Source organism: Chlorocebus sabaeus, chromosome 15 (genome assembly GCF_047675955.1).
Source record: "Chlorocebus sabaeus isolate Y175 chromosome 15, mChlSab1.0.hap1, whole genome shotgun sequence".
In the NCBI taxonomy this organism is placed as follows: domain Eukaryota; kingdom Metazoa; phylum Chordata; class Mammalia; order Primates; family Cercopithecidae; genus Chlorocebus; species Chlorocebus sabaeus.
Genome location: NC_132918.1, coordinates 33557119 through 33580622, shown reverse-complemented (window position 1 = coordinate 33580622; position 23504 = coordinate 33557119). Strand labels below are relative to the sequence as shown.

The window sequence follows — 23504 nt, the reverse complement described above, 5'->3', positions numbered from 1 at the left end:
GTTTACTTCATTCACACAAAATTTTAAAAGAGTTTTCAAAAGGAGACAGTTGTGGGGGAAATTGACTGAACATGATCTTACGGGGAAAAGTTTAGGTTCATGACTCCAATTTCATGTTTATTAGTGATGCTATAAAACTCTTAAGGACTCTAAGTTTTATTTTTGCTATATAAAGATGGGATTGACATTACATCATCAGATTGCTGAAAGCATTATGTAAGATAATGGATTTAACAGTGTTGCTCATATAGAATGGGCATGAAAAATTCAAGGCATGGTAAAACCCTGAGTGGCTGCTGCTTAATGTGGACATTTGACACTGAAAAAAGGAGGCTTGCGCAATTGGTACCAATCCTGGAAGATATGCTTTTCCTGCCAGGGAGGACTATAAAATCTCTCCTCTTACTGCAGTATCTTAAACAGTGTGTACTAAAAGAGAGGGACTCTCCTACTCCATGAGCATACAAGAACTGGGATATAGAAATAGCCAATTTTAAAAATTCCCTGTACTTCAAATGTGAATTCTGAGCAACTGCAGACAAAGAGAATTTCCTGAAATTAGAATGAAAATATGAAAGCCATGATACAAGGAAGTGACACTTCTAATTCAGATGCCCAGTCATTTGCTCACTTTTCAGTTATTTAACCAACATGGGAGAGAATGAGACACAGAAAAGGGATCAGCAAAAAGTGCAAAACCCCTGCTTTTGCTACTCAAAGTGAGATCCCTGGACCAGCGGCATCAGCATCACCTTGGAGCTGTCAGAAATATAGAATCTCAGGCTCTGATCCCAGATCTACCAAATCAGAATGTGCACTTTCATACGGTCCCCAGGTATCCAGTGACACATTCGAATTTTGAGAAGCAATGCCCAGACAAGAAATAAGAGAATCTGAAGCGGACCAGGGCAGAGGCCTTTTTCCTCAAGCAAGGCTGCTGAGGGTTTCACTAATTCTGTAGTAAGGTAAGACTTAATCTATGGATTATTTGGAGTTGGTGGGCTTTGCCTTTTATCCTTTTGGGGATACAATCTGAGGTAAAGGTACCTTTTCGGGTTTTGCTGCTGACAGGTACTGGTTCAGATGGACCCCAAATCTTTAGATTCCTGAGACGACGGGGCATATCGGGTGAGCAGTAGCCTTAACAGAAGAAGGCTGCCCCATCCTAATGAACTGTCACCCAGATATAATACAAGCTACAAAATCACTTTGTAAATTATAAAGGACTGTAAAAAATGTAGAGTAGGAATATCATCAAAGCACTGTGAATCAAGAGGGAGACCTGCAAGACAATGTGCTCTTCTTTGTCTAGGCTGACTTTATCGTCTGGGCACGGGAGCAAGCAACAGGGTCTGGCCATGAGGATTAAATAGCTAAGACATTGTCACTCCTGGCATTTGACACTGGAAGAGCAGGAAAAATGGTTAAAATTTTCCTATGTGATACATCTTCTCGTAGTCTTCATCTCAAATATGATACTGTAACCCAATTTTAATTGATAGAAGCATAGTTACCCAGAAATGGAGGGAAATAATTAATCAAAAACACAATAACTGAGCTGGGGCTAGAACTCCTACATAAAATTCTGTGATTCAATTCCTAGTCTACCTAGAATTCAGCCCTTACCTACAGCAAAGTTTAGTTAACAACCTTCAGGTTGCCAACTAATGAAAAGCCTACCTTTTGCTTTATGATGAATATGAATAATATTAAGAACCATTTTTCCTCAGCTGTAACCCATCTTAGAGTTGCTGTATCTCAACCATGGTCACAATGGTGTGTGTTCATCACCTTTCATTTATTAAATCTCTTTCCTTTCTGTCCCAGAAGAAAGTTTAGGGAACAAAATATTAGGTATTAAAGAGAGTTCCCAGGCTTAGTCTGGGTCCAGCTGCATCCAACATTTAATACAGTAACTCACTGTAGTAAAGAATTATTTATTTTAAATTTTCATTTCACAGATCAGTATTTTTGTAAAAATAGCAAAAATAAATTACTAGACAAATGCAATGAATAAAACAAGACATACAATGTCTACTGATCAGGTATTTGGATATTACAGCAATGTTAAATTGCTATAAAAGTTCCAACTTCTTATTTTCTTATTTTTAATATCTGCAATCGCTTCATTATAGTCTGATAAGAAACAGTTTGCAGATGGACACTGGTCTAGTGGATATGCCATCACCTATTATAATGCACACCTGTAAAAATGTGCTAATGCTACTCATTAACATTTACAGAGGGCTTTCTATGTATAGTCTTCACTGTTCTAAATCTGGTACATGAATTGCTTCTCACACAATCAAGTGAGGCTGGCCCTATTAGTAACTCCATTTACAGATGAGGCAACTGAAGCATACTGAAGGTCACTTAGTTACACCAACATTAAATCCAACTGTTTGCCTCCAGAGCTCACACTTAACATTCTACTCTCCACACTTCCTCTAAATAGGTGTGGTTCAGGTTACATCTGAATCTACCCCAGGAATACATAATACATATTAGGGCATTGGTGATCTAGCATGGTAACCAAGAAGAGTTATTACACTCTGATATCTCTGAATAACATTCTGTGGGAAGTAGACACCAGAATAGAGTTGATATATAGTCACTGGAACAACCCTTCGTATTGATTGGAAAAATGAATTTTGGCACCCTCTTTTAACACAAACTAAAAAGGTGTTCAAAACTCAGAAAATGTCATGCAAATGGCAACTTTAAAGTTCAGTTATGACAGATACTAAAAAGGAACAGGGAGCATTTGAGGAACCAAAATAGCAAATAGCTAGGTTATCAGCGTCCAGGAAGAAGCGTCTGAGCACCAGCTGGCACCCTGTCACTCCTCTCACATGGGTTGTAGAGGGTCAAGGTCCTCTTACCTCTTCTCCCACAAACACCCTTTTTCCTCTTTCCCTAGGCTAGAACTTTGGTGTTCTCTGTCTTGCTTGAAATGGGAAGCCAGGGCATGGGTGCCTGATGAAAAGCTTTCTTTTCTTGTGTGCCTTGCGTTTTGAACATTGCTATGTTACAGAAAATGGACCTGCTTCCCCATGAAGCTGATATTAAATTGCCCGCACTCTGTACTGGGGCTGCCCGAGTCTCTATCCTACTGTGTCCTTCCATGGCAGAGCCAGTCTGTCTGAAGTCTCACACTCCCTGGACCTGCTTCATTGTCTCCAAAGCTGATAACAGTGTCTCCTAGCTACATGTCTTGCTGATAGATGAATTCCTGAAATACCTTTAAAGACCTTCACGTCACCCTAAATGCTGCGTTAAGGGAGGACAACTGGTGGAGTAAATGAACAACAGATGGAACATAAATGGTACCACATGTCAGACTTAACCTCTTCAGTAAGAAGAGGGGCCCAAAACCGAAGCCTTTCCTTCCTTTTCCATGTGCAGAGAAGTAACAACAGCCACAGCTATTGTTATTGCCACAAATGGCTGTTATGGTTTTCTTTTTATACAAGTGACCACTGTAGACCTCTCTAGATTGAAAAGATTTACTCGTTTCTTATCAAAACTCTTGTTTCATTCTTAAAATTTTCCTTGGTGGTGCAAAATTACAGTCAGCTTTTCCTAAGCAGGGGCAACACTGACCAGAATGTCACATGTTTTTAATTATGGTTCTGAACTGACTCGTGTACCTTCCCTGAACCAATAGCTGCTTTCAAAGAATCAGTTTTTCTTTGTACAAACATGTCTTACCTAAAAATGTGGAAGTTCTTGTAAACACTTATAAGATCTTATTTTTCCTTCCATAGAGCATAGGGTGTGAATATTAGCTCTTCAAGTTTGTGGAAGAGTAGAGGGACACAGAAGGACACCTAATACTCCAGGGCAGGATGGCATGTGCTGGGAGGTAGAGAGGTTGTATGAGCTGTGGGAGCTCAGAGGAAAGTACAGATCACTATGTGTGATGGTGGGTGGAAAAGGCCTCATGGAGAAGTAGTAGCAAACTGGAGTCTTGGTTCTGAATGCCAGCCTTCAATGGGAAGAGAGGCACAAAGAGGGCATTCTAGAAGGCGATGGTAAAAGTTAGTGGGGTACCAGTTTGGGGAGGAATAGGCAAAAGTTACCCTTGACATTCCTTTAAAATTCTTTTGAATTATCCATGTAATACTATGAACACAGTAACTCTCATCCACACTGAAATTTGAGATTCATTGGACTAGATTAAAAGAAGAAATTAAAAGAAACTTAATGAACTGATGTCTAGGCATTTGTATTATTGACCCTCTAGGAATTGCCATGGACTCAGCAAGAATTTTACTGTGTTCTTGTTTGTCTGAAAGGTTTACCCTATTATGCTCTAATATGAAGTTTCTATTATCCTGATGCATATGAAAAGACTTTTTTGTTGTGAGGATTAAACAATATATCAGAGGTGAAAGGCCCTAGCACAGGATCTACCATGTGGTAAGAGCTGGTTTAAAGCTTGATCAGGCCTACATATGCAGAATTTTTTGCAGAGTTGCAGAGAAGAACTTGGCCCCCTGTTCTCTGAAATTTGTGTTGTGGACTCAGTGAAGAGCCATTACTTTCAAGGTCTTGGACAATGTCTTGGGGAAATGATGTTTAAGCATGTGCATTATTGTTTTTTCAGCAGAGTTAGGTTCTGATGTGACTCCCAGGATGTCAAGATGGGAACTCTGGAATGACAGGTTGCAAAGGGCCTTGTAGTTGAAAGGGTTCTTTACAGGCTGTGTTACTTGAGTATACATTAGGGCCACACAATACATCAAATGTGTCTCTTTGCTGTGCTCCATTTCTTTGATGTTCATTGCATGGAATGTGGGATAAATGGAATTCTGGAGCCACTCCAAGGAAGACAGATTTCCTGGAGTCATTTTTCTGTGAACATAGTCGACTTACCGTATTTTCCCTTCATTCTCTCGCATGTGCTATTGTTTTATTTCCTTCCCTCCTTTGTGTCATCTCTTTTCACTTATACCAAAGTCAGATTTACACCTATTCAGTCAGTTTTGACTATAATTTAGCTTTCATTATCCCTTTCTGTTTTCAGGCCTGATTCTTAAAGTGAAGAGCAAACATAAAATCTCATAATCACTACTGCCATCACCACCAAAACAACAACAACAAAAATGCAACATTCATGTAATTAAGCCAAACGATTGGAGAAGCTTTAATCACACACTTTGTCTTAAACTTTTCTTACAAAAAAAAAACTTCTTTTTTCCCCCATGACTTTCATGGCTTTGACTGAAGTTTGCAGGCTGGATCTGAGAGAACTGTAACCTTCCTTCACCCTCCTCTGCCCCAGGCCTGTGTCAGGACCCTTTCTCCTTTTTCCTCAGGTCTCCCCTTCTGCTTTTTGCCATCATCATCCTCTCTCCCTATCTTTTTTCATTCCTCAAATTTATCTCCCACTGCTGCTTTCTTTCCACAATTTCCATCCCTCAAAGTTTCCATCCCCAACGGGGGCCTGAGCGTAACTGCCTACTAAGACCACCTGTGACAAATTGCCCCCATTCTGATGGTGCCTGATTATAGCAGCCTCCCTGGCGCCACATTCATTTGGCAAAGGCATCTTCTAGGCAATGATCACTCCGCTGCTCGGCTCAGTCAGTTACAGAGGTGCCCAGAGCTCACCCTGTCCCTCTCCAGCTTCAACTGGGCCCTGGCAGACAAACAGCTTGATGTTTAGGGGTAGCTAGGACTTGCATGGTATTGAAAGGTATAGATCTCTTCTCCAACCTGACACCTTCTCCTTTTCAATGCATAATAGTTCTTGTACACTTTTGCTTCTGCAGAATTAATTTCAAAAATATAAATGCTTTGCTTGGCTGTCCTGTTATTTAGCCTCTGTTGGTTTATTATTTACATATAAACATTCTTTCTAAAACAGGAGCAGGAAAAGTGCAAGTGGGCTCACCTGGTGCTTCTAACAAAATTCACTCAATTTATTCAGTCATTTGGCACAAGAAAGGCTCCTGTCTGCTTCAGTTTTTCATTCTCTCTAGGATGCTAATTGTTTTTCTTTTGATAATCTTGTAGTTTTGGCCTGAAGTCTAAAATCTGGCCTGCTGGGCTATGTGTCAGCTTTGTAAATTACATGACATCTGTTTTGAATTTTATCATCTTTAATTTTCTTTCAAGCTCTCTTCACTTATTCATTTCCCCTTTAATTGTAAGGATCAGATTTTGCTGCATGCTTTCGACAAAAGTGTAGACCTTTATGCTTTGAGGGCAGAGATTAAAATGACTGAAGTTAAATGGTCACAATGAAGGGTATTCAAGGAAAAGATGTTGGGAGAGAAGCCTTAGCAACCATCCCAGAGAGGATGAGCCATTCAGACAAAAGACTGGCTGCCCACACGAGGGTTTAGCGATTCCCACTGAATAATTACAGTCAATTAGAAGAAGATTGACAATGAGGGTTGAACTGAGAGAAGTATTTTCAGTTGAGAGAGGTTGAGGTGGGGGATGATGGCAGTAGTGGTATGAGGTGAATGGTGACCTTTTCATCTCTTTATATTTCATTTTGCTCTTTCTTTGTTTCCTACTCTCCTGCCCTCTAACCACAGAAAAATAGTTTAAAAAAATTTTAAATGCATTCTCATATATGCAGACTCATATTTTCAAGTAGGACCTTATTTTTCCTTCCTATCTACATATCTCCAAAATCCTTTTCTTGGGGAAATTGTTCATTGCTAATTGAGTTGGGCTTGACATGGTTAGGCTTTGTGTCCCCACCCAAATCTCATCTGGAATTGTAATCCCCATAATCCCCATGTGTCAAGGGAGAGACCAGGTGGAGGTGATTGAATCATGGGGGCAGTTTCCCCCATGCTGTTCTCGCGATAGTGAGTGAGTTCTCATGAGAGCTGATGGTTTTATAAGGGGCTCTTCCCGCTTTGCTTGGCACTTCTTGCTGCCTTGTGAAGATGGTGTCTTGTTTCCCCTTTGCCTTCTTCCATGATTGTAAGTTTCCTGAGGTTTCCCAGCCATGCCGAACTCTTGACTTTATAAATTACCCAGTCTCAGCCAGTTCTTTACAACAGTATGAAAATGGACTAATACAGGCCTACTTATTAAAAATGGATTTTCCTGTTAAGATGCCTAAGTAACATCCTTATATAATATTTTTTTTCTCTTTATGTAAAGATTTTCACATATATAATCTCAGAAATGTCAACTGGCCTCTTAAAACCTTGTGTCGAAAGGGACAATAGAGAATAGGAGAGAACTGGCCAGGACATGGGCTCAAACTTTCACTCATGGCACATCTCAGCCATGGCTTGGAGAAGACACACACAGTTCAGCTGTGCATACAGCACAGAATGGCTCCCTCAGACACCAGCTGCAGAGACTGTAAACCAAATTTCTAAAACCACATCATTAAAATTGTCCAACAGCGACTTTGTGGGTGCATATAAATGGCAAATCTTTTTAATGATGCTGGTCTTGATTCTCCTGGATGCTGCCACGTGTTTAGGTTATTGCCAGTTAACTTATGGGTCTATGAAAATGCTATTTTTGAATGGTATATGTATATAGTAGTGATTCTCAAGTGGGGGAGGTTTTTTTTTCCTCAGGGACATTTAGCAAAACCTGGAGACATTTTTGGTTGTCACAATTGAAAGGGGGTGCTTCTTCTATCATCTAGTGAGTAGTGGCCAGCACTGCTGGTGAATATTCCATAATGCATATGGCAGCCTTACAACTCAGTCTAGCCCAAATATCAACAATACCAAGGTTAAGAAACTCTTCTAATAGGCATCTGTATATCAAACGAGGTGACAACACATTTTTATATGCTCGATCAAACCCATTGTGTTGAAAGAAAAGGACATTTACAATGACTCTACCTCTGTGAATAGTTATTGACTTTGATGACACTATTGGTCAGATTATGTTCTCTGTGTAGGGGCTAAGAGGCCATCCCAGGTTGGCTTCCCTCCTGCAACCTCCTTTCTTGGTTATCAGCATCATCTCAATTTCTGTGCAATCACTCAAGCTACATATCTCTGGGTGTTCATCCACTACCCTCTTCTTACTCCACCTCCAATAGGTGATCAGTTCCTTGTAATTTTGTGTTCTCTACTATAATGATCTGCCCTGACTTCTTAGGCTCTCATCATTTTGTCTAGACCTCTCAGTTTGTCTCTTGGCAGCTGGGTGCTCCAGTCAAATTAATTCAATGCTTTATGATGTTAGTTACTCCTGATTTACCTATTCATTTGGTGAAAATATTTGAGTGCTTACTATCTGCTAATTCCTGTGCTAAGAGCTGTGATCATTCTCTGGAGAATCTTTCCAAGTTTACATGTTGCTTACAGAACAAACCCTTGCTTCTAACACAGCAGGTAAGGCCTCTGATAATCTGCCTCTGACCTAACTTTTCAACTTACTTTCTTGCCCTACTGAACAAATTATCTTTCCTTAGTCTGAGCACATACTATTAAGCCCTTGTATCTTGGCATGTGCTATTTTTGTTTGTTTGTTTGTTTGTGGTGTCCTTTCTACCCTATCTGAGGAATTTTCATTCATTCTGTGCAACTTGACCTAGTGTTTAGAGAAATGCTTGGTATGTGGAAGATAATAAATAGGAAATGAACTTAAATTTTACCTTCTCTGTGAAATATTCGACTCCCTGGCTGCTGGAGAGTGCATTCCTTTTTCTCCACGCACATCACATCCTCTGACTGTGACTCTTGATGGTAAAGATAGTACCTTATGTCTCTTAGGACCTCCAGGCTCTACACCATGATGAACATAAAGTGGACCCAAATGACTAAATGCTCACTACTCTATCAAGATGACCTCTCATGGAATTCTTGTTTCACACTGGAAATGGCATGCATCATTTGTTATTCCAAAAAACCCCCACAGAATTTGACATTAGTTGCAAATGGCCCCACCCTCCTCCATAACTGTGCACCTTCCATTGCCTGTGATCTGAATTATGGAGATGCGGTCGAGTCCATCCTCTGTCACTTAGTCATTGTGTAACATTGGGAATATATTTAACCAGTATCTGAGCCTCTGTTTCTTCTTCTATAAAGTAGGAGTAAGTGACATCTGTCCTTCTTGCCTGTAGAATGGTCATGAAGATCAAATGAGATTACATACTTAAAGGGCTTTTGTAGCTTCTAAAAGTCATAAAGCTTTTTAAGTTTCTCTCTATTCAAAACATAGCAAAACAAATAAAACCCCTCCCTCAATCTTGCATGGCCTTGCATATTTTTTCCAAAGACAAGCTTCTTTAAAAGGCCAGTTTGTGCATTGTGTCCTCTCTCTCTGCGACCCCCATCACCCTGTTTTTTGCTAGCCACACCAATGGCAGCTTCCTCACGTCAATCGTCAATAATTTCCTCATGGCCAACACCTATGCACACTTTTCTGCTCTTCCCTCATTTGATGTGGCTCATCTGCCTCTTCCTGAGACATCCTCTGCACTGGGTCCAGGATGGGCTTCCTGAAATCTGGACTGATTGTACCCTGCCATGTACGAAGCTCCACAATCACTCCTCACTGCTTAGAGGGTAAAGTTGAACTCCTTAGTCCACTCTGTTGAGCCTGTCATCCTCTGGTCCCTGCCTACCACTTCATTAGCACTCCTAATGTTATTTTCCTTGTAACATAACCCTAGTCGTACAAAATGACTTCTGTTTCCAGAAAGTGCTTTTTCAAATGCTGCCCGAAAGACAGCCTGGTGAAATCTGGTCATCTTTCACTACTTGGTTCAAAATATCACCTCTTCAGGGGAACCTCTTCTGATACCAGATTTCCACCCCTCTCCCTTTGATACAGAAGTAGATACTCCATCTCTGTATTTTCCATGCCTCTTGAACCCATGTTGATAAGCATAGCTTTCCACCATTCTGCCATTCTCCCATTATGCACTTAAATATTTATCTCATACTAGTCAGTGAGCTTCTTGAATACAAGGAACGTGTTATTATCTCTCTATATGTGTCTAGCTTCCTGGTACGCAGTGAGCTATGCTAAATTATTCAGTACGACAACTTAAATTGTTAAATGCTTGTTGAGTAAATAAATGGGTGCTATAAAATATTCCTTGTACTACGTTCTTATTCCTTTACCATGTTTTGTGAACCTTTTTATTGTTTTGTTACATTCTTGTTTTCACATATTTAGAAGAAAGATTCTGGCAAGTGCCATAATTTATACAGATATTATTCTCTGTTGAGATACAAGTTTTAGCTTCCTTTGGCAGTTAGAAAGGCTTAGCTGTCTGCATTCTACCTCCACAGGTGCATAGCAGCTCCCTGAGGTACACAGAAGCTCTTGCTCACCTGCCACTTCCAGCCTTCGCATTTTCCAGTTGTCGGGTAAGGAGTTTAGCAATGGCGGTGAAGCTGTTGCTCATGCGGAAGATGTCTCTGCTCTGAGGGCCCAAGATTGAGGAGAAGGTGTCGGTGATGCCTTTAATCTCTAGCAGGAGAATATGGTGAAACGAATGCTCCATGTTGGCCAGTTGGCTCACCAGGTATGTCAGGCAGCTCCTGGCTCTCTCCTGCCAAAAACAATGAAGAAAATAGGTTTATCTTTTAGAAGAAAATCATCCAGGCATGGTAGCTCACACCTGTAATCCCAGCACTTTGGAAGGCTGAGGTGGGTGGATGGCTTGGAACTCCTGATCGAGAACAGGAGTTTGCAACCAGCCTGGTCAACATGGCAAAACCCCGTCTCAACTAAAAATACAAAAAATTAGCTGGGTGTGGTGGCACATGCCTATAATCCCAGCTACTCGGGAGGCTGAGGCATGAGAATTGCTTGAACCCAGGAGGCATAGGGTGCAGTGAGCCAAGATAGTGCCGCTGCACTCCAGCCTGGGAAACAGAGGGAGACTCAGTCTCAGAAAAAAAAAAAAAAAAAAAAATCAGAGTCCCATGAGCAGCAGATGATAATTCTATAGGGAGTTGACACTCAGGGAGCTAGCTCAAGTTGAATAATAGGTTTCATTCATAGTTCCTCTGAATCTGCTTCTTTGAGGTTTTTAATTTGTTCCTGATTTCCAGGACAGACTAATATGCAAATATTCTCATTAACCTATCTTTCCAGGTCAAAATCTCTCAACCATCATAAATGATCAGACCCCACACATGCACCTTTCACAACTATGTGAACTGCTAACTCCACCTGCATGGGGCAGGTGTGGTCCATGGTCTTAAAGTGAGCCTGGACCCTGGCACACTCAACCCATCTGTCGGGTGATGGCTGCATATTCCACTAGTGTGCTAGGTTGATTTCCTTGCCACAGGTTTTCTCGCTGACTTGTTAACTTTAAGCATCTTTCAGTGTATTACAGTTTTTATGTGCTTGGCCGATTGAGTAGATTCTATTATCTAGGTTTAACCAAGCTAACTTTCACAAGTCATTTAAGTTCCTTCAAAGAACAGAGGATTAAGGACAATATGAATAATGTAGGCATGAGCAAATAAGAAAATGGCTTAACTGACACATCTCTTATACCTATTAAAATTCCTCATTAGCCATATTTTGAGGCAATGTGATCCAATCTGATATGACTGGAAGTTAGCCATAAAATTCAATATTCAAAATTATTGAAAAGGTTATTGGAAATGTAGATTTATGCCCAATAGAAATAATGATATACCATTAATAAATAACAATTTAAAATATTACTTATTTCGTCTTTAACTTTTCTTTTAAAATCTTATTTTTGTGTATGTCTAAATTTTTTTCTTGTTAGTGTAGTGGAACATACGTATAAATATAAATAAATATATATTGGAGGTTGCTGCTCACAGTCCTTCTAACCAATTGGTGCACAGATCTAGATTACTCTCCTTGTTAGGAATTCCTATTTACCCTTTGTTCTAGCATTTGAAGCCTTAATTTCCTACAAGGTGCAACTCTTCCATGCGGCTGTCTCCAGTGACTCCTTCTGTGTAAATTTTTACTGTATTATAGACTCTTTAAAAATCTTAAAATTTTCTTTTATTTTAGTATCTTTTTGAGACAGAGTCTCACTCTGTTGACCAGGCTGTAGTGCAGAGATGTGATCATGGCTCACTGCAGCCTTGACCTCCTGGGCTCAAGCTATACTGCTGTCTCAGTCTCCTATGTAGGTGCACCACAGGCGTGTGCCACCACACTCGGCTATTTTTTTATTTCAGGATCTCACTATGTTGCCCAGGCTGGTATCGAACTCCTGGGCTCAAGTAATCCTCCTGCCTTGGCCTCCCAAAATGCTAGGATTACAGGCGTGAACCACTGTGTCTAGCCAAAAATCTTTTTAGTACTTAATTGCATTTGATCATTTGCTTACTCATGATTTTATTTAATCACCAAATAGGTATGGCATGTCTATAATATGCTTTTACGAGACTCCAGATAACAAAGGTGAATGAAAGGATGCCCTTGCTTTTAAAGAACACATAATCCCCCCCCACCTTTTATTTATAATTTCCTAATGGTTACATGTGCCAGTCAAGTCTTCTAAAGGAGCTACTTCTTATTCATCAATCATCATCCTGGCACAAAATTGAGCTTGTGGATTCTACACCCAGTGTGTGTGTGTCTCAATTTACTGATTTAAGAAAATCTTATATATCAAAATATGACCTTATAAAGCATGTTGTTACAAAGGAATTCTGTGCTTTACAATAAATATTTAGTACAGAACAAATTTAAGTAGTGAAGTTCCCTCATTTTTGGTACTTGATTTTCAAATATTCCATGTATAATTGCACTGGAACACATCACTTGGGGAAAATGGGGTACTTCTGCCATCAATCCCTTATTTATTTTTTAAACGCCACTAAGGCACAGTGTCCTGTATGGGTATGTGAGACAGAAGTTTGTGCTTTCATGAGCTGGACAGCTGGTTGAAGCTAAAGACATCTATTCATCAAAGAATAATGTTAGATGAATGAAAATGAAAGACCCCTGGAATATGTTCCTGGAGCCCCTGTTTCATATTTTGGCTCATACAATTGCCAGGTTGCAGAACAATACTTAAATGCTCTTGGATCCAACAGGTTTTTTTTTTGCAACATAGACTCATTCATTACTTCAAAGGCTCCATGTATGAATTCATGATATGCAATGAATCAAGGGACATTTTTTATTCCCGATTTAAAGGTAAAAGCTGGATGTGGGGGGTCCCTACCATAGACCCCGTTCTAGAAGTCAGGAACATATCACTAAAGAAAAAGTACAAAAATCCCTGCCACAATATTGAGGCAGAAAGACACTAAACAAAATACCTATGTAAAATATATAGTGTGTTAGATGGAGAAATGTGCCTCAAGAAAAATGAAGAATGGGAAGCCAATGGTAAATGGTGTACTTAGGACACATCTCAGAGAGAAGGTGACATTCGAATTTGGCAAAGTTTCAGACTCTCAACTCAACATTCTCAGCAACCTTAGAAAACAATTACCGTAAATTTATCCTGCTTGATATAGGGTGGTAGGAAGATATAGGAGCTGAATTTTATGTCCTACTAAGATATATTTAAAATTCGAAGTGACTTCCTTACTTTCAGAAGTAGATTTTTCATTAGAATTTTTCAAACCATTTCACAAACATTTCATTTGCTTATGCAATAAATGTCCCCATGGTTTCATTAAGAATCCTTCTCACTATAAAAATTTGCAAGCCCCTTCTTTAAAGCATGTGTCTTTTAAAAGGTGAAGGTTGTTGTGTGGGTCTTTGCTGAAATCAACGTAATTCCAAATGATTGCTGGCAGCCAAACTGAGCTGAAGGGAAAATTAATCACAGTGCAGGAACAAGAAAAATTATAACTGCTCTGGAACTAACATATGAAACCAAGCCAACCTCACATCATTTGCTCTGAAACCTTGGAGCACATCCATGTACCTCACAGGGGTAACAGATGTGATTCTGGATTAGAAAGTGTGATATTAGGGCAGGAAGGGGGTTAGGAGATTCTGAGTTCTTTCTCAGCTTCATGATATTTTGTCTCTGGGGGCTAGTGACTGGATTTTCCTGCTTTCAGTCATCCCATTGAGGGGACAGGGTCAGCACCTGTAAGCCTTAACTGTGGGTCTGACCTTATCCCTGCTGACACAAATTCATTGTTTATTATTAAACAAAAATAGCTGACCCAGACAGGGCACTTACTCTAAGCACCAAGCCTATTCTATACTCTTTTTAGCTATTTACTCATGTAATCCTCCAAATAATGCTGTAAGTACTGGAATCATTGCCACTTTAACAATGAGGAAACTGAAGCACAGATAGGAGACTAAATTGCTCAAGGCCACATATGCCCTCCCTGTTTCTCCATCTAGACCCTCACTTTCTATACTGCCAGCTTCTCCCATCAAAGAAAAAAACAAAAAAAAACCCAAAAAACTAAACGACCTATGTACATATTTTTCCACTCCTTTTTTTTATGTCATTCATCATTAGTGTTATGTAGTCTTTATTGTTAATAATGTTTAATTTAGTTATATAAATATTATAAATACTCTGCAAACACAAAATAGATCAGCAATTCTCAAATCTTTTGGTTTTAGGACCCCTTTACTCTCTTGAAAATTATCAAAGATCCCAGCGTTTTTGTCATCTGGTTTATATCTATTGATATTGGCCGTACTGGAAGTTAAAATAGGCAATTTTTAAAATGTATATTTTCATTAAAAATCACATTTTCCAAAACAAAAAAATTTAGTGAGAAGACTTGCATTCCTGTATATTTTTGCAATTTTTTTTAGTAACTGCTTAATAGATGACGTCTAGATTCTCATACGTTTCTGTATTTGATCTGTTAAATCTGGCCTCATAAAGATATGAAGTTAGAAAAGGGAGGACTATTTTCAGAATTGCCTTGGTAATTGTGAATATTCTTCTTGGATACTACACCAAAACTCACCAAGTAGTAGTTTCTCAAAGGTTAGTTGTGATATGTGACTTTAATTAACTTTGTATCCTATTACATTAAAATCCACTGGTCTGTCTTGCACTTTGATTAAATCTTTTGCCTATGCATGACTTTGAAATATTAAGCATTAGCTATTTGGAAAAATACTGGTTTACTGAGTTTGGCATATCTTCCAAAGGTTGATGCATTTCATTATATAATATAAAACATTGCATTCACTATTTTCACCACTGATCTCATCAGAAAAGTCTTTTAAGTATTGCGAAACTTTCAAGTTTACAGTGGTGATATAGATTTTCCAAAACTTCAGTTTTCATATGCAAGCTCAAATTGTGTCACTGGCAACAAATACTAATATCTGTAGTTTTGCTTGAAATGAAAGGCTCACGTCATTCATTTTCTGTATAATGTCTACTAAATAGCCCCAAACAAAGAATCATAGATTGTACATTAGTTATTGTTTCAAGTAAAAACTGTTCCATAAAAAAAAGTGGTTAGTTTGGCACATAGGCAAATAACACAAGGGTTTTTTTTTTCTTAAGATAACCATTGAATTTCTGTATTGCAATCAGCAACATAAGTGCCAAGCCAATGCATCCTTCCCATTTAGCCAGAGAGAAACTTAAGAAGATGTGTACTCAGGATTGAGATTTAATAAAATTAATAATTTCTACTGCTTCATCAGGTTAATTTAGTGGTTCCCAGGGGGAGGGAGTGGGGAAAAGAAAGGGAGAGGAGTGATTTTTTTTCCTCCCCAGAGCGCATTTGGAGAAGGTCTGGAGACACTTTTGTCATGACTAGGAGAAAGGGAGGGCTAGTGGTATCTGGTGGGTAGAGGCCAAACACCCCACAACGCACAAGATAACCACACAACCAAGAGTGGTTTAGTCCAAAATGTCAATATTGCCAAGGCTGAGAAACACTGACTAAGGTGAAACTGGCTTTTTTTCTTGTCCTGCAAATGTGTGGTGGTAAAGAATATGACTACGAGTACACTTTGGTGCCACTGTCTTGTATCTTGGTTTGTGCCTAGGCACTTGCAGTTTTACCCACCATTGCTTTGTTCTATTAATGCAAATGTCAACACAGTGAAAATGGTAAATGATGTCTTAGTATTATTGTAAAAATAGCTTTGACCTTACAGATCCCCTGAAAGGGTCTTGGTGTCCATGGGCCACACTGAGTATTGATGAACTAGGATCAGAAGTCAAATAAATATTTTATCTAAAGGAATGGACAGTAAATATTTCCAGTTTAGTGGGCCAGATGGTCTCTTGTTGTGGGAAAAGAGCTAAAACCAAAAAATAAATGAGTGGATGTGGCTGGATTTGGCCCATAGGCAGTAATTTGTTGACCCCTGAACTAGATTATATGTTTGCAAAATTGCATTGGCCATTTTTTTCACTTTTTATTATTTTGTTTTTATAATACTACTAGTCCAATTTCATAAAGCTACTCTGTTATTCTTTGCAGAATAACAGAACACAACTCAGAAAATGGCCAAACACGAAAATGTGGGGGTCTGATAATAACAATAGTTTCCATTCACTAAGCATCCACTGTGTATCTGGTACTTGACATACGCATTTTCACTTGATCTTCACAATGACCTTGCAAAATGAGTATCTAGATGAGGATGCTGATGTCAAGAGGATAGTAACTTCACTAAAGTTGTACAAATATAATATAGTCATAAGAGGCAGAGCCAATATTAAATCAAGATCCGTCTGATTCCAGAGTTTGAATGTTTCCACATCACCAGGGTTGATAAAAACCATTTAGGGCAGCTCTGTAGGCTGCAGCTCTCCTTTCTGTACTCCACCTGTGGTAGGCATCACCAGCTGATGACAGCATTCATTCTTCCCTGCTGAACACAGAAGTTTCCTGATATTCTTTCTCAATGCTGTCCTCCTTGTGAGTGGTTCTCAGCACTGGCTGCACATTAGAATCACCTGGAAAGCTGTTAAAACTATTCTGATGCCAAGTACCTCTCTCCTGCTTCCCAATTCCTATTCAATTTTATTGAAATGGGTGGAGCTCAGGCATAGGAATTTTTAAACCCCTTGGATGATTCAAATGTGCAGCCAAAGTTGAGAATCACTGGTCTATGTGGAGTCCTAAATCTCTGAAAATTTGAGAATTTGCTGATGTAGGAAATGTGGATTTGGCCCTATAATCCACATTTTTCTCTCCACTGTCTTTTATCACTTTACAAATGTAAAAGAAAATGATATATTAGTTGCCTGAATGAAAATATTGCATTCCCCGGGCATTTGTATTTTACACTATTTGATTTAAACACAATCTTTCTTCATGATTCAACGCTTTGAAATCTCTACACACATCAAAGATACACTTGTAAAGGCCATTAGAAATGTAAAGCAAATGAGTTTTTTGTTAATGTTCTCTCAGTGGAACTTTACCAGAGTGACCCAGGCCTGCCTTAGGAGCCTTCAAAAGCCTAAGTGTGGCCAGTGGTGCTTAACTGCCTGGGAGTGTATTTATTCCATGAGAATCTCTTTCTTGATGGGGGGTTACTAGCTCCAGACCAAGAGTTGAAGGGTTTGTACTGGGCTCTCCTCCCACCTCAGTGCTTCTTTGGCTGTGAGAAACTCTGGTATTGGGGGAGCAATTCTTTGTTTGCCCCAAGATTTTCCCAGTTTTAGCACTGCAAGTCTCTTGTCTCTTGTCCTGGGAAACCCCTTAATCATGGGAAAATCAGGACAGTTTACCTGAATGTAGGAGAATGTAGGCAGGTAGAAAATTCAGCTTAGAGGACTCTGTTCAATAGACTCATATTGCAGGTGAATATGATGATATATCACTCTATATACTTCCCTATATAGATACAGTTGGCCCTCCATATTGGAGAGTTCTACATCCACAGATTCAACAAACTGCAGGTCAAAATATTTGAAAAAAAAAAGAAAACAATACAGCAATAAAAATAATACAGATAGAAACATAGAATAACACTATTTACATAACATTTACATTTTATTAGGTATTATAAATAATCTAGAGATGATTTAAAGTACACAGCAGGATGTGCATAGGTTGTATGCAAGCCCTATGCCACTCTATACAAGTGACTTGAGTATCCTTGGATTTTGGTATCCACAGGGGTTCTGGAACCAATCCTCCTCAGATATTGAGGGATGACTGTATGTACAATATGTTGATTATTGTTATTTGGGAATAACAAGTAGCTATGTTCCATAAAATTACAATCCTGAATTAGACAATACTGAAGTATTGTTTCTAGGAAATTCAGGGTTAGTTTCCTGCAAGCCTCTGGTCACAATTTTGTCAACTGATTCATACGTAACATTGTTTTATGTGTGTTTCTGTTGAAAGATATTTAATATATACTGTTGATTCATTAAATTTGAACCCATGGCCAACAGCAGTGTAATTTATGCCTGAACAAAACTTATCCAACACATGTATTTTCTCCATAAGGCATATCACAGTCTTTTTGTGCTTAGGAACACTACAGATTACTTTAGCACTACACTTAGGGGACACTTTAAACAGTGAAATCACCAAAAACAAAAACAAAAAGCATGAAGATAAGAAAAATGTGGCAATAAAGAGGCCATGAAAAGAATAGATACTTGTTTACAGTATGAGAGTTGAACAAAGAAAGCAGGGCATCACGGTGTTCAACTTCAGTTGGGGACAACTGAAGTTTTTGCTACTCTGTGCACATCTGTGAATGACTTTGAAAGCACTATAGTATTGATTTGGGGTTACAAAGACATTTTTAGCAAGTAGGTAAATTTGAAAATGTAAAATCACAGAGCTGGATGGATGAATAGATAAGTAGATGGATGGATAGATAGATAGATAGATAGATAGATAGATAGATAGATAGATAGAAATGGGTATATAGCTAGACCAATCCATTGATGAATTTCAGATCTTGTGGATCTTCTGTAAAAAGAAAAAAACTTTGGGATGAATTTCTATGAAACCATTGCAGTCATACCCAGAGTGATGCAAGGTCAGCTTTACTGAGGTCAGGTGAAATTTTATTTGATTTTAGGTCTTCAGCATATTTTCCAGTTTGTCTTCCCTTCTTTCTACCATGGGCAGATTTTCTTATTGCCTTCGCACTAATTGGGCTTTCTTTCACTAGCAAATTACTAATCATCCTAATCCATGTGAGCATGGTTTTCCGTCCACATATTAATTCTTCTCTCCGTTACATATTGTTTTGTAAATGTGACCTGATTCAGGTGTGCAGATTGAAGACTGGGGACAGTCATTTGCTTTTCACTTGTAACCTCGTTGTTTACAGAAGAATATGAAAAGTGTGGGTAGCACGGCATATGCTGAAATACTTTTATTTTCTTGGTTCTCCCAATAAAAGACAAAAAAGTTTGAATAATGTAATTTTTAAAAAGAAGAGATCCATTTGGTTTGGGACAATGAATTAGGGTTACAATTATAATTTCTAATCCCATAGAATGAGAATCCAATCCCAATCTCATAGAATGAGAATTGTAATTTTAAGAAAGTCGAAGGAGGAATTTTTCTCCTAATCCTTTTTCAAATGGATCCTGATGTGCTTGGTAAGACATTTATGAAGTAGTGTTAATTAGAGATATTGAAATTTGTTTTATTTTTGGAGTTGGTCATGAATTGGTTATTTGTGACCATTTTTTAAAAAACACCTCATTTTGTTTTGTTTTGTTTTCTAAGATGGCAGATTAGAGGATTTTCAGAGTGCCTCAGACATTTGGAAATAGCAAGATAGTACATAAAGATCAACTCTGTGAGCTTTAATTCAAGAAGGAAAATGGGACTCCACCAGAATCGTGAAGGACACCCCAGATCCTGGAGAGGAAAATGCTGGAATACAGCCCCCATGACAGCATCTGGCTGATAAAAGTGAGTGAAGCCCTACTGATAGCAGCAGGAGACAGACAAATTCCTAGGCAGAAAGGGGTAGGTCCCTGGTGAAACCCAAGCCAAAGACAACTTGAAGCCTGAAAACTGGGCTGCCAGTTCTGGGTGGAATCCACAACCAGAGTGAGAACTTTCTTGATACCTTTTAGCAAATCAAATGGTGATTTTTCCAGGCCCACCCATGGACCAATCAGCATGCACTCCCTTATTCAGAGCCCATAAGAACCCCAGACTCAGCCAAACATTGAGACTACCCACCTTTGGGTAGGGGGCACCCACTTCGGGTTTCCCTCTCATGTGAAGAAGTGTTCTGTCACTCATTAAAACTCTCCTCTGCCCTGCTCACTCTCGAGGTGTCCGCCTAACCTCATTCTTCTTGGATGTGGGACAAAAACCCAGGACCACTGAACAGCAAGTACAAAAGGAGCTGTAATACTGCAACCCTCCTGGCCTCTGCCAGTGCCAGGTGGCCACCCTATGTGACAGAAACCAATGGTGGGGCCTGGCCTGTTCAGGAGCCGTGGGCTGGAGCAGGGAAGAAGGACTGAATGAGCTGTAATATGAACAAGCTGAAACATGTTTCTGGCCAGCCCTCCAAGCTGTGGGTGGTGACATGCTCCCATTTGCCAGACTAGGGGAGAAGAGCTGCGACCCTTCTGGAGGCCCAGACCTCAGGACTCCCTGAGTCAGAGCTGTGACATGCTATAACACCCCCTTGGGGCTCCACAGTTGTTGGCATCTCCAAGTTTTTGGGCACCACCACATTCCTCTTGTCCAGACACCAGTGCCCAAAGCAGAAGCTGCTTGAGGCATGCCTGGTCCAGCTACAGGGTTGCATGGAGCTTGCACCTCTGCTGATGCCTGGAGCTGCCTGCTGCAGCAGCCAGTGCACCTGGCTTGCTGTGGCCGGATCTTGTAATCTCTCTCACATATCCCTTGCCATTCCACGCCTGGCTCACCCGTGGTGGATATGGGGTCTGGGCCAGTAGTGTGAGCCAAGTACAGCTTGCCAGGCTGAGTGGGCAGAGCCAGCCCAATGGTCACAAGCAAAACTTGGGCAGAGGTGCCACTGGCCATAGAGGTTTTCAGCTGGCAAAGCAGCACCAAAAGAATCCTGTGTCATCAGTACATAAGAGAGGCAGACAGCCTCCTTTGTGACTTACCTTTCCACTGGGATCCACGCCACCCAGGCCGAGGGAAAGCAGTTTGTTTCTTTCAAGCCCTAGAGTTAACTTGGGGAGAGGCTCTTGGAGATATTCTGAAGGAAAGACAATGGGAAAAACTGTACTTTCCCAGACCTGGGACTGACAGGGGGGTGCCATCTTTAATCCCGGTACATATAAAGTCAGCCATTCTTTGGTAAACCAGTGGCATGGCTGCACAGACATTTTAGTCTCAGGCCAGAGTTTTTTGGATTATGCAAAGTGACATACCAATCAGGTATTCCTGATAAAGAAGGAGAAAAAGTAAAACATCCGGAAAATATATTTGAGGGAATAATTCACAAAAACTTTCCTAATCTTGCTAGAAAGGTAGGCATCTAGACATAAGAAATGCAGAGAACACCTGTGAGATACCATACAAAATGAATATCATCAAGGAATGTAACCACCAGATTGTCCAAAGTCAACGCTAAACAAAAATATCTAAAAGGCAGCCAGATAAAAAGGGCAGATCACATACAAAGGGAATCCCATCAGGCTAACAGACTTCTTAACAGAAATCTTACAAGCAAGGAGAGATTGGGGGCCTATTTTAGCACTCTTAAAGAAAAGAAATTTCAACCGAGAATTTCATGCCCCACCATACTAAAGCTTCATAAGTGAAGGAGAAATAAACTATTGTCCAGACAAGGAAGCTGTAAGAGAATTTGTTAACACTAGATCAGCCTTAGAAGAGATCCTTAAGGGAGTTCTAAACGTGAAACGAAAGAATGATACCTGCTAAAGCAGAAACACACTTAAGTACGTAGCCTGCAACACACAATAGAAACTACAAAGCAACTAGCTAGCAACTTCATGATAGTATGAAAACCTCACATATCAATATCAACCTTGAATGTAAATGGTTGTATTAGTCCATTTTCACAATCATGGCAGAAGGAGCAAGTCATGTCTTACATGGATGGCAGCAGGAAAACAGAGAGCACGTATGTAGGGGAATTCCTCTTTTTAAAACCATCAGATCTCATGAGACTTATTCACTATCACGAGAACAGGATGGGAAAGATATGCCCCCATGATTCAATTACCTCCCACCAGGTCCCTCCCACAACATGTGGGAATTCAATATAAGAGCTGGGTGGTGACACAGCCAAACTATATCAATGGTCTACATCAGGGGTGTACAATCATTTGGCTTCCCTGGACCACATCAGAAGAAGAAGAATTGTCTTGGGCCACACACAAACTACACTAGCACTAACAGCTGATAAGCTGAAAAACAAATCACAAAAAAATCTCATAATGTTTTAAGAAAGTTTATGGATTTGTGTTGGGCTACATTCAAAGCTGTCCTGGGCCTCATGTGGCCTACAGGCTGTGGACTGGACAGTCTTGTCTAAATGCACCATTTAAAAGGCACAGTATCTTATTTAACCAGTTTGAGCCTAAGCTTCATCTGTAGATTGGAGCTAAGAGTTCAGTGGCAGATACTTTTGATTGCCTATCACTAATCATATCTCACCGTATCCCCTTCTTTCTTATTAGTAGAACCCCCAGCCTGCTATAAAGTGGAAACAGCTATTCTATTTCTCAGGCTCCTTTTAAACTAGGGCATGGGTATGTGATTTAATCCTGGGCAACTGGACCTGATGTGAAGTTTTCTAGGGTAGAAGACTACTGAAAAATGTTTTCCTCCCAGATAAAAAGAGATGGAAGAACACATCCCTATTCCTTAACCAGACATTGTTGTACCTATATGCACTACCTGGATCTGGGCAGCTATCTTTTCAAGTGTGAGGGGTATGTTTATGGGGCCAATTCAAATATACTGATGATGATAGAGAATGGAAAGAAGCTTATCAAGGGTTCTTGATGATGTGGAACTTCTGAACAAACCGGGGACCCACCATATTTTCCAGGCTTCTTGTTATAGGAGATAATAAATATTTTTCTTCTGAATCAGCTTTAGTTGGATATGCTATTACCAAATTCATCCTAGCTGACAAAACTACTTCACGATGTTGTGAGGAACAATGAAAACATAATTGTAAAGTATCTAGCATAGAGTAGGTGATAAAACAATGGTATCAATGAATTGTTATTATTAGCATTATTTTTAATATGATCTAATGATGCCAGAAATATCAGTGAATTTAAAAATGTTTCTTAGTACAGCCTGAATGTTTTATCATAAAGATACATATTTGACATACTATTTGGCACATAGTAAATATTCGATGATTGTATTTTTCTTTGACATTATGGAATATACGCTACATATGAAAGAATGTATATAAATATATGTAATGTAACAGGAAATTATCAATAACATTGGCAGCATCTGTGAGCCCCTTCCTACCCCACCCCTCCTCCTTATTCTACATACTTCCCTTGCAGAGAAACCAATATCAGGTTTTAAAAGCCATTTTTAACCAGTGGTCATCACTCTGGAGGAGGTACATTTCTATCTACTGCTGGTGTATGATTGTTTGTCCTATTCTATTGGAAGACTTTTGTTATGTCCTGTTTTGTTGTTTGTTCAGAGCTTGAGATATTA

The 23504-nt window shown here is 39.6% G+C and overlaps 1 protein-coding gene across 8 annotated transcripts in view; it reads right to left on the bottom strand.

Moving 5' to 3' along the window:
* VEPH1 (ventricular zone expressed PH domain containing 1) overlaps nt 1-23504 on the bottom strand; it is a 244302-nt gene that overhangs the window by 102184 nt on the left and 118614 nt on the right. For 7 of the 8 annotated variants that reach the window (XM_073023493.1, XM_008008592.3, XM_008008589.3 and 4 more), the window contains one exon: nt 10287-10507. In XM_073023493.1, coding sequence (XP_072879594.1) covers nt 10287-10507 — 221 coding nt within the window. Of the gene's footprint in view, nt 1-7134; nt 9062-10286; nt 10508-23504 lie in introns of those variants that run through there. The other variant, XM_073023495.1, reaches the window with a different exon arrangement.